General features: G+C 37.1%; 1 protein-coding gene across 1 annotated transcript; it reads right to left on the bottom strand.

Annotated features, from left to right (window-relative positions):
* Nucleotides 1-11,862: 11,862 nt before the first annotated feature.
* Nucleotides 11,863-12,732, bottom strand: LOC308695809 (NAD(P)(+)--arginine ADP-ribosyltransferase 2-like; the record flags this gene model as incomplete). Its single annotated transcript, XM_081374030.1, has 2 exons — nt 11,863-12,606; nt 12,682-12,732. The coding sequence occupies 2 exons, from the start codon at nt 12,730-12,732 to the stop codon at nt 11,863-11,865; spliced, it is 795 nt and encodes a 264-aa protein (XP_081230156.1).
* Nucleotides 12,733-16,034: the final 3,302 nt, after the last annotated feature.

Raw genomic sequence — 16,034 nt, 5'->3', positions numbered from 1 at the left:
TGTTTTTACTTTTTGGCCAGGAACTCAGTTTGTCCAGTGAGAAACCATAGACCTTCACAAGTTCCCCATCATGATGAGCTCACCAGTTCAGTTATCACACTTCAACTGTTATACCTCAGAAAACACACACACACACACACACACACACGCACGCACGCACGCACGCACGCACGCACGCACGCACGCACGCACGCACGCACACACACACACACACACACACACATGTCTGGTTTACTATCTTTGTGGGGACTCTCCATAGACGTAATGGTTTTTATACTGTACAAACGGTATATTCTATCTCCTTACACTAACCCTACCCCTAAACCTACCTATCACACACAACTTTCTGCATTTTTACATTTTAAAAAAAAACCTCATTCTGTATGATTTATAGGCTTGTTTACCCATGGGGACCTCAATTTAGGTCCCCACTGTGACAAGAGTCCCCACGAGTCTGTGTGCATTGAGGTTGAAGTCCCCACCGGGATAGAAAAACAGGTACACACATACACACATACACACACACACACACACACACACACACACACACACACACACACACACACACACACACACACACACACACACACACTACTAGTGATACAAAATGCAACCTCAACCTCCTTATCTTAGTTTGAAGAGTTGTTGTCGAACAACAAACATAAAATCTCCTGAAAACATAAAAAAAGAACAATTTTACATAAAGACAATATATTTAGGAGGTAAAGTACAAGGTGAAGCTTACTGTGCAATACTATGCACATTGCTACTCTCTCTGTTTTTTTGTTTGTTTTGTATTTTACATCAGATGCCCACCCCCTGACACACATTTACACTCTATGACAGTTTGTCATATCCAATGCACCCAACCTGAATGTCTTTGTTATATGGAGCTAGAAGAGTCTCAATAAAGATAAATGCACAAACTGCATTCACATATGCACACACAGGATACACAAATGCACACACATGATTCATAAATACACACACAGGATACACAAATGCGCACAAAATTCACAAATGCACACACAGAATTTAAAAAGCACAGAAGATTCACAAATGCATACAAATTTCAGAAATGCACACAAAATTCATAAATACACACACAATTCAGAAATGAAAACAAAATTTACAAATGCACACAAGATTCACAAATGCTCAGGACAAGATTCAGAAATGTATTTCTGATGCACACACAAATATATCTTGATTTACAAACTGCTTGCGGTCTGTGAACTTCACTGCATTTGTGTGTGAATTTTGAGACTCCCCTGACTTGGCTCGACACACAAATGCCTTTTTTTAAACAGGGAATGACCTGTGACCAATCAGATACCTCCCTTGTTTTAGCCAATCACAAGAACGCACCCCACGTGGGGGATTGTTTACTTGTAAGCCAATCACATGAAGTGTGGGCGCAGCGCTAGAGCGAGGTGGGTGGAGTTCTGCCAGTTGGTTGAGACCATTTTTTACAGTCTAAGGTTGAGGCGGTGGGCCGGACCTCGAAATTACGAATTTAATACCTATAAATACTTATTACGTATTTAATTACCTCTCAGCTGTGTCCGTTTTTTTTTTTTTTTTTGCTGAGGCCATGTAATAAAATCGTATAAGTACTGCAGACATTGTTTCCAACTTTGTTGTTTGCACATTTGACGCAAAATGTCCTTACAAACTCTTACTTTTTTAAACCGGCAAGTAAGCAGGAGTACCAATCATAACGTTAGAAAACCTCCCGTTTCCTTGACAACCAATAAATAATGAACACAGATTGTACGGCGGAGGCAAAGTAATCTTTGTCAGTGACCAAGAAGCTGCGTTCTTGAAATTTTAATTTTGCTTTAATCTTAAAAAATGTAATTTTAGTAATGTAGTTCAGTAATACTGAGGTAAAAATTAGGTGTTTTATCCGTTTAGCCTCAAATGTAAAAAGCCCTGTAACTCCTTTCCCAGACAAGTTGGGCAAAGTCTGTTCAATGTAGCCTACACACAAATTATTTTTATTAATGCAATAGACTGTTGCCTATGGCTTGCTCAGTTGGGGATATTTAATTTAATTAATCAATCAACAATACTATTGATCAGCATTACCAAACGTGGACGTTTTCCACTAGAAACAAACATTGATGTATTATTTTAATTTAATACTGTGAAGCTGCTTTGATACAATCTCTATTGTGAAAAGCGCTATATTAATAAACTTGACTTGACTGTAACGGCACATCCGTATGTCATATTTTCCTAATGTCTGGTACTGTTAAACATGTTTTCACGTGAATGAATAATGATATGCAAAGGATGCATATGACATACCCCCCCCCCAAAAAAAAAAAAGGTTGTTGCTCAGAAGTCATTCTGAATAGACACATAACCAACATATATTTAGAAATCCAACCCTTGAGAGTTTACATTTCAAGTCTCAAAATTAATATTGATATATATACGCTTAAACACAAACAAAAACAACAAATATTAAGAATATATTTATTAAATGTATAAAAATTTTATGTGAATTTAGGATTGCAACTTATAACCACAACTAAAACATGGGGATTTTTTAAAGACAATCATCCCGCACATCCTATTCTATAATAAAATCAGCTAATCGAATATTTGAAAATCGTGCCTTATCCCTAATTAATATAGTATTATTGTGTAAGTGGATGACATGACAAGTAGCAAAGGCAGTGTAAGTGGGGTCAAATGTTCATAGCAAATTTAAAAATAAAACAATGTAGCAGCATCATAGTGTAAACTACCAGTATATTTGTGCAAGAGTCAATCAGCTGCCCTTAGGTTACTGGAGGGTGGGGGTGGAAGGAAGAGGCTCTCTATGATTCCCCTATAGAAAGTTAAGAGGATGGATTTTTGGGAGATGAGCCTTCCTCAACTGTGGGAGGAAGTGCAGAGGCTTTTGGAATTTCTTGGCCAGGTTCTGTTGGTGGTGTCGATAGATCGAGATGGGTCATCTGTGATGTGGATACTAAGCAACTCTGTGATCTTGACCTGCTCCATCATGGTGCTGTTGATGTGATGATTGTCAACGATCACCTCTGTAGTCATTTGGGTGTGGAGAGATATGATGTTGTCCTGTCCGTGTTAGATAAACAACTGAATTATATTCAGATAAATAAACACAGAAAGCGCACATTACTAGATAATATTCAATCACATTTTTCATCTTGACATTTGTATTAAGACTACTGCAGTTCTGACCACAAATAATTTTGTTAAATAGATCAAAAACAGCCATCTTTAACTAAAATATTTTTCCACCATATTCCATCTTATACCTGTTCTGTTGTGTAGGTGAAGCCCAACCACTGACAGATGTACCATGCACAGAATTGTGTCATTGTATAAACTGTGACAATAAACCATAATTGGCTTAAATAACTCCATGACTACCACTATAAAGTTGATTTGAAATCATTCTTTATTTTGGTTAGCACTCTTTTTAGCTGATAATTAGTCTAGCTTACTTGTAGCCTAGGTAGCTTGCTGTAACCAACCTCGACATACCCTCCCGTTTACCTCGTGATTCTCCCTTAGTCAGACTTATTTCCTGCTGTCTTCCCGTTTAAAATTTTTCCCGTAATAATCCCGTATTTGAATACTCTTTGCTTAGTTTGTGTATGTACCGAATGATTATTTTGGATTAGCCTAAGCAGCATACCGTTATAGACCTAGCTTTTCTGCTCCACTTACCAACATTCTTTCGTGGCTAACGTTACTGTTCTCATCAACAACAACCAGTGATGCGCGGGTTGATCCGAAATGAGTGGGTGCCTGCGGTTACGAGTCATCCAAAAATATTTTTTAATGATATTCGGGTCGCGGTCGTTCGGATCGTTTGAAATAAAGATGCCAATTAAACCTTTGTAATTGATATAGTTCTAGACACAATTTTCTATGAATACGTTTTAAATTTAATTTACACTTAACTGGCGCGAAGATGACGCACGAGCTCAGTCTGCAGGTAGAGATGGAGGCGGCAAGAGAAAAGGTGAAGACTGGGGAGTGGAAGCTCCGCAAATACACAAATAGAAAGAGCAAAGTGTGGGAGACATTTGCCGAAATAATGAAAGATGATGACCAAAGTGCTGGCTTTGTCATGTGTAGGCTACTTCTTGCGATGCTATTTACACATTTGATAACCACAAAACTGGCACGACCAACCAGGCACGGCGCCAGGATTCCAGTTTTGGATAAGCCAGACCAATTGTGGGTGGGCCTTAAATTAAAAACGTTAAATAAAAAAAATAAAATAAAAAAAAAACGTTATCCAATCACTGCTTAACCTAATAAAAAAAATATTTACTAATATAGCCTACTGTTATATTATCTGTGCGTATACATAATATAGATTGTAATAGCTTGATGCTCTTTAAATATTGTGTTGCATTGTAAAAGTAAATCCGCGATCGCTCTCCATGGTTCTGACCAAAGAAGAGAGCTTTGGAATCTCCATTATGAATATACCTGGGCTGCATTTTCCGATAACATTGTCTCTTAGCGCGCTGCGATAACTTGACTAAAGGTATACTACCACTAAAGGTATATCATTGCTAGGCGTCTTCAGGGCTATCATCCACTCGTGAGGCAGAGGCGCTGAGAGGCAGAGGCGCTGGCGCCCTCCTAGCAACGGCGCTGTTTTTGGTAAAACATGATTTTGACGAGTCCGCAATCTCCGCATTGTCAACTTCATCTTTGCAGCGACACAGAAAACACCAGTTTATTAGTAAACAATTAAATGTCTCCTTGCTAATTTAGACACATTCATAATCATTACTTCAACCGGTTCTTTGTGGCAAGCTTTAAGCGTGCGGTCATTACGCGTATTCCTGTAGGCTAGCCTTTAAGTAATTAATTTAATATAAAGGGGCGATTTGTCCACGAATGGCTTAAATGAACAACTAGTCGACAAGAAAAAAAAAATAGTCGGAGGCAGCCCTTATTCCACATATTTTCGAACCAGCAGGCCATCTGGGTTGGGCGAGCGACCATGAGCGGAGCGGAATATTCAGAAATGCGCTCTCCGCTCACGAGCTCTGATCGGAACAAACCCGAACCTCACTGTCTGCTGAACTTGCGCAGAAACATCAAAATAGACATAGCCAGCTTTTTAAAATTGTTTTTAAAACTAAACATTTAGACTATTTTAGTTCAAATTATGAGCTTATATTGACGATTTTTTATAATTCTTGACAAAATTAGAATATTAAGTTATATTAATAGCTACGATGAGCATTATAGCTACTTTAAAAAAAATGCGGGTCAGGAAGCGGGTTGGGTACAATATTTTCTTTTTCGTTTTTTGCGGTCCGAGTTGCGGGCGGGTTAGTTGAAAACGTCGGTCGGGTGCGGTTTGTTTATACATTGACCCGCGCATCACTGACGACAACACTCACGGCGAACTATAGCTTGCAGTCTTAAATACAACTTATAAGAAAACCAACTCTCTGAAATGAAAATAAGGAACGGGGGACACGCCCCCGTGACACGCCCCCGGACACGCCCCCAAGGAATAATTAAAAAAAAATAACTCCTGAAATGATGACTTCTGGTGAATATTGTGGAAACTAATTGATATATTTAGATAAATATATTTAATACATTGTAGTATATTATAATACAACTTATAGGCCTATAGAATAGCAAAGTAGGCCTAATCAATATACAAGACTGAACCACATAAGTTAGATGTGAAATATAAAGCCTATCATGATCATTTGCCAACAATGAACCATGGATTTGTTTAGTTTATAATTTATTTTTAACTTAAAGTTATTTTTAACTTAAACAAATACAACATCTAACATTCAAAACTTCTGTAGCCTTGTGCAAACTTATTCAATAGAATTTGACTTCTAGAATGTTCTTTCCAGTGCAAAAAAAAAATATTTTTAATTTAATTAGACAACATTTTAAGGAGGTGTAGTGCAAATATATTTATATAATTATACTTCCAGTTAACTTTCTTTCCAGTGCAAAACAATAATATAAAAACATAAATAAAAAAGCTAATAAAGAAAATCTAAAATATTGCACTCAAATACTGCATTCAAGCAATACAACACCTGTATGCACATGGAAAATCTCACAGAAATAAATAAACCTCCAGACTAAGCACATTGTGCAGCTATTTTTTCCATGTGTACTTTTTTGATTTCTTTACAATGTTAGGCTAAACCTGTACTATCTCTTTTAATATAATCACTTTCTTATGAACTAATTTGAGTTTTAAAATTACATAGCCTACCATATCAGCTGGAGACGTCTGACGGACAAGGAACCGTGACATCGCTCGGCCGTGTATTCATTGTCCCTCACGCATTCCAGCCACGGGTAGTCATTTTCCCATTCAATTCTATATTTTTGTGCTCTTTTCTTTTTCGCCGGCTGCTCGGAGGAAGTCATTTTTTACATTTCCCGCTGTTGTCACTTGTCGTCATCGTTGCTACGATACGTGACTCACAATGACTGAAACGACCAATTAAAAGGGCATTCTCTGATGATGTTCCAAGATGTTAAAAACGCTACGCTGATCATAGACGGGTCAATATCACTATAAAGTGCCTTTGGTGTCCTCATCAGAATCGCTCAGTCATCATGAACATAATGCAAAATAATGAAATTCTGAGGTTGTATTATAAATGGCCAAACACTTACACACATACAAGAACAATGATACGTCTCTTGAAATGTGTTTTTCTGATTTTATACCATTTTCTTTGATTGGATGTGTGCGATTTTGGCATGTCCCACACGCTGCTCAGCTAAATTTAGTGAGTGTAAAAAGTGGTTAAATTACATAAAATTAAAATACTTTTTTAATGTACTTATTGTTTTCAGCAAGCTATTTAATAAAACAAGTCATTTTGATTATTTATATTTTATGTTCATAATAATATTAAGCAGTTTGCATGTGTCCCTGAAATTGCTGTCCACCCTGTCATTATGGGGTAAACGCCCCTTTAAGAAACCAACTGATGTACTCAGTGACATCCCCTCCCCCATTTGGTCTTTCTTCAGTGGATGTTAAAACATCTGCAACACAAACAGTAAGAATCTACACTTATATTTCCTAATTTTCATCATATTGTGTTTGTAGTTGCGTGTTGTCAAGCTTAACATGTCCACCCTGTCATTGTGAAATATTAGTTAATATAAAAACTTTTCATAAATTCTAAATATACATTTTAAACAGTGCACAGTCAGCATCAACAGTGAATCACTTTGCTAACTGCTGTACACCACGTGCTCATTAAATACTAACTTTAGCCAAAAAATGTCCACCCTGTTCCATGACAGGGTGGACATGGTTCATGACAGGGTGGACATTTGCAACTCCTGAAAATCAGCCTGAGCCAGGCCCCTCCTTCTTCTATATTGGTTAAGGGTTTCTTGAAGTTCCTGTTGTTTTTCTAATGTTCCCCCGTTCTAGTTCACCCATTAAAGCATTTGTCCACCCTGTCATGCCAAGTTCCACCCTGTCACTTTGTTGTCCACCCTGTCATTTTCAACTTTTATGATGAAAATTATCTAATTATTTTAACAAGTTAACAAAACCTTGTGTGTGGTTTCTTAATAAACAAATGAGGGCAGGTTAGTATTGTTTTAAAGTTTGACTAAATATCTTTGTTGTTAGATTTTATTTAGAATAGAATGTGCAACTATCGCATATTTTATTGGGCAATACATATTTAAGCAGTAACTTCATTATTATCAAAATACTTTTAATATTAACTAAAATGTTTTGTTGGGAAAGGGACACATTATCTTTCCACAGATCTACATTTTATAATCACTATGCAATGAAAATGTATTTATTCTACTATGAATTTGTCCATGACAGGGTGGACATATTTTATGGTTTGCTCGTATACTGTCAGCTTGCAGTTAATTTATAAAAAGTGCTGGAGCTTGACCAATATGCATTTCTAACAGCCTAATGTCTCCTTAAGGATCGAGCAGTCACAATGATAAAGGTTCGCGGTCGTGCGTTGGAACGGTGAGTAAAACTGTTGAACAAATGTCTCTGTGTGTTGTTAGCTAGGCGGGTAAGCACAGCTAAGCTTCGCCCACAAGGCCCGGCCCCAGCCGCTCGTTTTTTTTTTTCCGGAAAGACTCGGTACAGCCTATCTTTCAATTAAAAATATAATAAAACAAAAGACTTTTTGGAGATATGAAGGATGCAATATTACTCTATAGGTACTCAAGATTAACAGGAGATTGAGTGAAAATGAGCATTTCACCCCCCCCCCCTTTAATGTTAAAAATAACTCAAATTAAAAATAATGCGTTTTTTTATTATAATAACAACTTTAGTAAAAGTAAAATAAAATACGTCAAGTAAAAATATAATAAATACGTAATATAGTTGTAGCCACAACGACATCTGCTTGTAATTAAGTGCATCATGTGATCTCCGAACACATCATCTTTTGTACTGACTGGTTTATGATTCCCCCAGAGGGACAATAGAGCCATAAAGAGGACCCTGTTTTTAAGAACCCCTTCGTAAAACCCCCCTAGGTCAGCATGGACTTCCTGTGATTTTACAGCCTCGGGACATTCCACACACACACACACACACACAGATTTGTGGACTTTCAACCAGAAACCCACCACGAGATGCAACTGAAGCACATTTCCATATATGGACTTCCACATAGTACATTACCAAAATGTTGATATGTATTCCTATGTTTCTCAAGTGTCTTCACATGCCATAACGGAAATACTGACCATTTCATTGTGTGTTTAATCAAACTTTATTTGTGTATAATGATGCATATAAATGTATCTCTATGTTGCTATCTATGTCACTATTCGTTTTTGGTGTTGTTCTAATCCTCGTCGCGAGACGAAGGAGATTTTTGGTAAGGGACTGTGATAAACGTTATGGTTCCATGCATTTTAATTCCCCGAGCATAATATCATATTTTGCCCCCTCGTGATTCCACACGTGGGTCGAGCTGCATTAACACACAAAGGGATCTTCCCGCTGGAAAACCTCGACAGCCGATTCGTCCTGCACAAGAAAGGGGGCGGGACATTGATAAAGTCCAAGCCTTCAGTTTACTCTTATCTCTTATCTTCCACTCTCTCTTATCTTCCGCTCTTCTCTCTTCGCTCACCTCTTCTCCCATCGATCCCGCTGACCTCCTCCTCCTCCACGTGCAGCGCTGCTCCAGATGAACGGGCCTTGCCTTGGCCTCTGGGACACATGGCCCGCACCATGAAAAAGCCTGCCGTTCTTTGCAACTAAGCTCATCCGTGCCTTTCCCCTCAAAAAGGGAAACGATCTAACTTTCTCGTGAGCCTTTAAACTTCGCGGCACCTGAAGACACCGCAGAAACAGGATCGACATTGTCACGCTGCCCTGCCTCCGCCTCACGCCGAACAGAGAACAAACGTGCAAGTAAAACATTATTCTGATAAAACTGCTTTCCAGGTTGTCTCGTGAACTTAGGTTCTATTTGTATGTAATAATTACTAGCTTCCCCATTCTCTGCCTTTCTTTCTATCTTTCTTTCATTTCATGTTACTTCTGATCACGTATTTTTATTGTTTGGTTATCTGTTTGTTTGTTTGTTTATTGTGTGCATTTTTACGTACGTTTATGTTCGTAGATCATATAATCATAGTTTTGCATTTATTAAAATTCATAAATACTTTTCACTGCCTCTGTGTTTGAAACATCCACTTTTTAAGTCAATGAATCTAAAAAGATCTTAAGCTACAAGCTCGATATTAGACTACATTCAGTAGTTTTAATTAATAAACTCAGAAGGGTTTGATGTCCGTGGCCAGGAGATCAAACTTTCTTGGAGTTTGTAAAGAGATAACCCTTCTTAACTGTGATAATCTCACCTTTATTCGCTGGACGGATAATGATTAGATCAGTTACAGAACCAGTTAATCTCTATAATTGATAAAATAAATGTACATGCGACTTATGAATTATGACCATGAGTCATAATTATTAATATTTCCAAAATTCCCCATATTCTTGAGCTAATTCATATTTACCCAGAGTCGCAAACGCTACATAGTACACATATTTAGCAAAATACTCTCTATAGCTCTTTTTTTTCTAGCCACTAACGTGCTATAGCCCATATTATGGTCATCAAATGGCTTTTCTGAGGTAAATGTTATGTGACATTGTTCTCCAGCTGTTTTATTGACCCCTTTCCGCGGATGAAAAACACCGCTTGATCGATATTATGTATGAGGATGGAATATACATTTCGGTAAGTTGTACTGTATCTTTCAACAGTGTTTGTGTTTATTTACTAGTAGAAAGGGTCGGTTCGCACGTGCCGTTAGGGATCTGTTACAAGCGCCAAAACTGTATTTATTGTTTGAATTTCGTAATAGAATTGACAGAATTTGAGAGCTGAGTAATGAAGCAAGTAACAACCTGAGTAAGTAACCTACTCTGTCTAGTCTGTCGGTCTCTGTGTCCTCTTGCTTCGTGATTTTTCTGTGCGTGAGAAAATGGATGTGTGGCGTGTGAGAGCGTGTGAAAAGTGTCAATCGCGTGAGTCTCACGGTGAATGCATGTGTGACAGTTGGCAGCTCTGTTGAAGTTTTTAAACCCAAAGCTTACGATGAATGGCACAGCAGCCAGCGGCCGGTGCAGTCGACATGTTTGTTGTCCTCTCATGTGTGGCCGCGCGCAGCAGATAGTACTTCACGTGTTACGTAGGCAGGTTATAGGTAACGGAGGGAGGGGAATAACAGCGAGCTCATCAGACGTTTCCTAAAAATAAACATTGTTCACGAGTACCGCAGCTCGAGTCCAAGTCGAGTCTGAAGTCTTTCGAGGACGAGTCTCAAGTCGAGTCTGAAGTCACTGTGTGTGCGACTTAAGTCCGAGTCTCAAACTCGAGTCCCCATCTCTGTTTCATGACCCCTTTAAATGTGTCCAAAACATGCTTAAATTGATAAAGTATATGTAGAACACTTTCCATTAATACAAAATGTGTTGCTATTTAGCTTTAAATTGAGGAAAATATTTCCACCCATTTAATGTATAAAATGAATAGAATAATTCTTAAGAAGAGACTAAACACTTAAGAAGAGACTCGTCATTTCACAGGTTTTAGCAGCTATTGCTCATTTCATAAAGCGTCATGGTGTTAGTAAAGCCAAACACAACAAAACCACAAGCGTCACTCTTCTGCACAATGAAAACCACAAAACTCCAACATCACTAAGATAAAAAATATTAACTTTAAAAAAAAAAACTAAGTTAATTGAAACCAATTAAATTCAACAAGAAGCAAAAACTTTTTAGCATATTGATAATATTGACATATTGAAATATAGCTGCAAGCTGCATTGCACTTAGAAAGTTATTCAGTCAATAAGCTATTGCTGACAGTGTTCAGCAATGTGATGCAAAAAGATGCAAGTATAAATTAAGAAATGAATTAGAGACACATATAAAATCACTTTGAGGCCACTGAACTGGGTCACTTAAAAATAACTTTTTTAATTTTGTTAAAATAATGTTAATTGTGTTGTCTGACAAAGTATTAATGAACTAAACCAAAATGGAACTGTTGGAGCTGATGTGCATGATTAAATCAAATAAATTCAAAACACTTTGTTCAGAACTTTCAGTATTCATAGTAATTCAATTCATTTCACATTTATTTGTATAGCGCTTTTCACAATACAAATCATTTCAGAAATGTACAAATACAAAATCATAGTTAGATAAACATTTTTTTTTAAATTTGAATAATTAAAGGCAGAAACAATGAGCTCATTGAAGTAATGAAATACTTGTTTTTTAACAAATGATTATGACATTTAGAATAGAACTATTAGTATAGTACTTTGTTATGGTTTATTAAATGCCACTGCACAGTTCAGGTCACTTCTTGTTCCAGAGCTTTTCAAAGTGAACACAGTCTCACACCAGAGATCTTTCTGATCTCTTCTTGTCTTGACAGCAGTGACTTTAAACTTCTCATATGGAGGAATCAGCATCTCTTTCTCATCAGGATACTTGGAATATTTTGTCAGATCAGCACCTTTACAAGTTTTGATTACAAAACAAGATTTATTTCCATAAGACCTTGTTATGTTACGATTAAAAGAGGAAGAAGCAAATGAACCGAAACGAACCTCTTTGTTCAGAACATTCTTATTAAATTCACTATTTGTACCACGATAAGTTGAATAGCATCCTTTTTGTTTTTTCTTCAGAATCTGTAATGCATCTGTTAACAAAAAGTAAAGTGAATACCATTCGAATGTTTTGTTTTTGTATTTTTTCTTATCATTACGAACAGCACCATTGAAATGCTTATATAGCATTAAAGTGGAGTTTGTGTACACATAAATAGCAATTGAGTGATTCTTTGTCAAGTCATCTCCTGGTGGCGTGTATTTCTTTTCAGCATATTTCCAAGCTATTGCAAATTCAGATTCTGAGTCAGACATTTCCTCCTCCAGATATTTTGTCTTCACCAGATTCGCCATGTTGTCTCTACAACCATCATATTTGTCATCAACAGAATTCAGTGCCATATCCAATGGATATATATTTCCTTCAACAACAGCAGCAGCAGCTCTGTGATCCTGCAGAAACAGGAATCATATGATCACATCATCAGTATTCATGTCTGTAATATTCATACTAGAACACAAGCTTACCTGTCCTAGAGCAGCTAAAATGAGAAGAAGAGCTTCAATGATCAGCAGCATCTTGATTCAGTCAAATCCCTCTGATGATCTAGTAGATCTAGCGAAGAACAGATGATGAAAGACAACAGCGTTTCACTAAATCCATTACTCCAATGGCAAAATGTCTCCCCTAAAATTACCTGAGAATATCGTGGTCTATTCTTCTTCTCTCTTTTTAGGAGCTCAATGAGGAGAGGAGAAGATCAGAAAAGTCAGTCCCTCACAGCCAGACGACAACGACTCTTCAAACCAAGAGATGAGGAAGGTGGCTTTTTTATATCACTGAAAATGTCTGTGCTTGAGTGCTGGAACATATAGCAACTGTGCAACAGTTCATCTGAATAGTTTAACTCTCCATAATGCAACACCTGTGAAAGCGTGGTGTATTTGTGGTTTACAAAGGACAAACTAGTTCCTGTCATGTCAGTGCCAGCAGAAAGAGGGTTGACACCAGATTATGATCATGGAAATGTGCATCATTCAGGTCATTCATATTAAGCACAAAACTAAATAATGTTGTTTTTTTAAGATACATCTACTGATGAAGAAATTAAGATCTGAAGAGTAAGTACAGCTGCCTGCAGCAATTACAGAGACAAACACATGACATGCACCCCTGTTGTGAATCATTTAGAATAATAATAGTTTTGAACGTTCATAATAGTGCTGAATAATAACAGAAACAGGGTAAACTGCCTTGATATTAGGTTGTTCATCTTTAAAAAAGGCACTTCCCATAATGCTTTGGAGAGAGTAAGAGCTGTGAGAAACAGGGCAGAGAACTAAGAATGTGATTCAATATGTGTGCGCTGCAGAAACAATTGAATCCCTGTTTAATACTGCTCAGAACTTCAGCAAACAGTTTTATTTTATTTCAAGTTGTCAGTCGTCATAATTGCATGCTGAGAAGAAAAGACACAACACCTCCAGTAGGTTTTGATAGTGTGATAACCAAACTTTTGTGGGTTGTTTCTCTGTTCACTGTGGCAATGACACTTACGATGGGGTTTTCGTGAGAACGGTGTTGAAGCTTTTTCAGAGTTAAAGTGAAAAATGATGTGTCAGAGTAAAAGTGATTCAGTTTAAATACAGAAAGGTATGTTTCTTAATGTGTTATCTGTAAGGAATGATTCATAATAACTTTTGCATTATTAAACAATAGTTAATTTTTATTTATTTTTTGAGTTGATGGCACTGTATTCAGAAGTGCACTTAATTAAGTTCATTGAATTTAAAAAATAATAATAATAAGCTTGTGAAATATATGCAAGATAATGACTCATCTTAAGCAGAGAGAAACTCAAAGTTTGTCCTGCATGAAACCACAGGTCTTCAAAAGTGTGGCATTATCAGATGAGCCTGATGCTTCATGATTATTTTATCTCTATAGTGCATGAAACCACAGGCCACAAGTGACAATCAGGTGATCTAAACCATTTAGATGACCTAGATGCATCACAAACACACACTAATTATCAGTGACATAAAAAGGCACCTTCCTCATCTGTTTGTTGACTGCCCTGGAGTGGCACAGATCTGCACTCTAAAAATGCTGTGTTGGCTTTAATTAACTTTTTTATGTCAACAGGTTCCACGTAACTAGGTTACGTTGGTTTTATGTAACATTATTTATTTCAATTAACTTAAGTTAATTAAATAAGGTCTATCCAATGCCGTTTAGTTGAATAAGGTTAACAGTCTTAATTTTGTCCAAAACAATAAAGTTAATTAAGTTCAATTATCCTTAAATTCATATTTTTACATTCAACCAAACCAAATAATCCAGTTAACTGGATTATTTGGTTTGGTTGAATGTAAAAATATAAATTTTAATATTGTAACGAATACGACTCTGGGTAAATATGAATTAGCTCAAGAATATGGGGAATTCTGGGAATATTAATATTTATGACTCATGGTCATAATTCATAAGTCGAATGTACATTTATTTTATCAATTATCGAGATTACCTTGTTCTGTAACTGGTCTGACCAACCTTTAACTCGTCCAGCGAGTAGATGTAAGGTCAGTACAGTTAAGAAGGGGGTATTCACAAACTCCACTAAAGTTTTGTCTTCTGGCCACGAACATCAAACTTTCTGAGTTTATGAATTAATAACTACTCAAGGTAGTCTAGATCGAGCTTTGTAGCTTATAATTGGATCTTTTAGATTCATTGACTTATAAGGTGAATTTTCAAACACAGAGACAGTGAAAAGTATTTTATGGATTTTAATAAAATGTAAAACTAGAGATTATGAGCTACGAATATAAACGTACGTAAAAATGCATACAAATAAAACAAACATTTAAACAATCAAGAACATGAAGAAATAACGTGATCAGAAATAAATGAAATGAAAAAGAGAAAATATGGAGAGAGAGAGAGAGAGAGAGAGAGAGAGAGTAGCTGGTAATTATTGTAGACAGAAAACCTAATTTCACGAGGCACCAGGAATCAGCTTTTAGAGAGATATACGTTACTTGTAAGTTTGTTCTCTTTCGAGTGATGCTTAAAGGCAGGAAGCGTGTCCTCTGTCCTGTTTGTGCTGCGTCTTCCGGCGTCGTGGGAAGCTTAAGAAGGTCTCACTGGATGTAACGTTACCAGAAAATAAGATTCATCTCCCGTGAAAGGAAGAGGCAAATATAACTTAGTTGCAAAAGAACGGCTGCTACGACTCGAACATGTGTTTGTCCGAGGCCTTCCGGGATGTTCCTCAGGGAAGCGTCGCGCCGGGAGAAGAGGAGGAAGGATGAGAGCGAGGTGAGAGAGTGAGGTGAGAGAGCCCGCTGTGTTTTGAAGGAGCTAAAGTCACGCCCACTTGCGTGCGTGACCCAATCGCATTACACAATTTCATTTGGAAAGGTACACGCCTCTTCTAACTAATGCTGGCGGAATAAACTTCGTTCATAAACATTTATAAAACTGGTATTAATCAAATAATGCATCCTCTAATATTCTGTGCTAAATATTCAACACCGTTGTGTTCTTCTGAACAAAACAATACCACGAATGACAATTCTGTTAGTCAACAACACAAAGAAACAGGATTTCTCGTGATTACATGCATATTAAACTGATTACATATCAATAAAGCTTATAGATATCGTATTTCGGGTATAAGGATCATAAGCACAGCAAGAAATACATTTTAAACGTTTTAAACAGGTACTTTTGACCACAAGTGGTCGGACATGATAAGGAGTCTGTGTTTTGTGTGTGTGTATGCAGAGTCGTGCACACGTGGAACTGCGTGGCGAACTTTGTCCTTCCTTTTCAGGGTGAATATCTTCTTGAGTTGATGAGATTAACTCAGGGGACC

The sequence above is a fragment of the Scardinius erythrophthalmus genome, assembly GCF_964197995.2.
Source record: "Scardinius erythrophthalmus genome assembly, chromosome: 1".
Lineage (NCBI taxonomy): Eukaryota > Metazoa > Chordata > Actinopteri > Cypriniformes > Leuciscidae > Scardinius > Scardinius erythrophthalmus.
The sequence above is the reverse complement of the archived record's forward strand: the minus strand, read 5'-3'. Positions and strand labels throughout refer to the sequence as shown.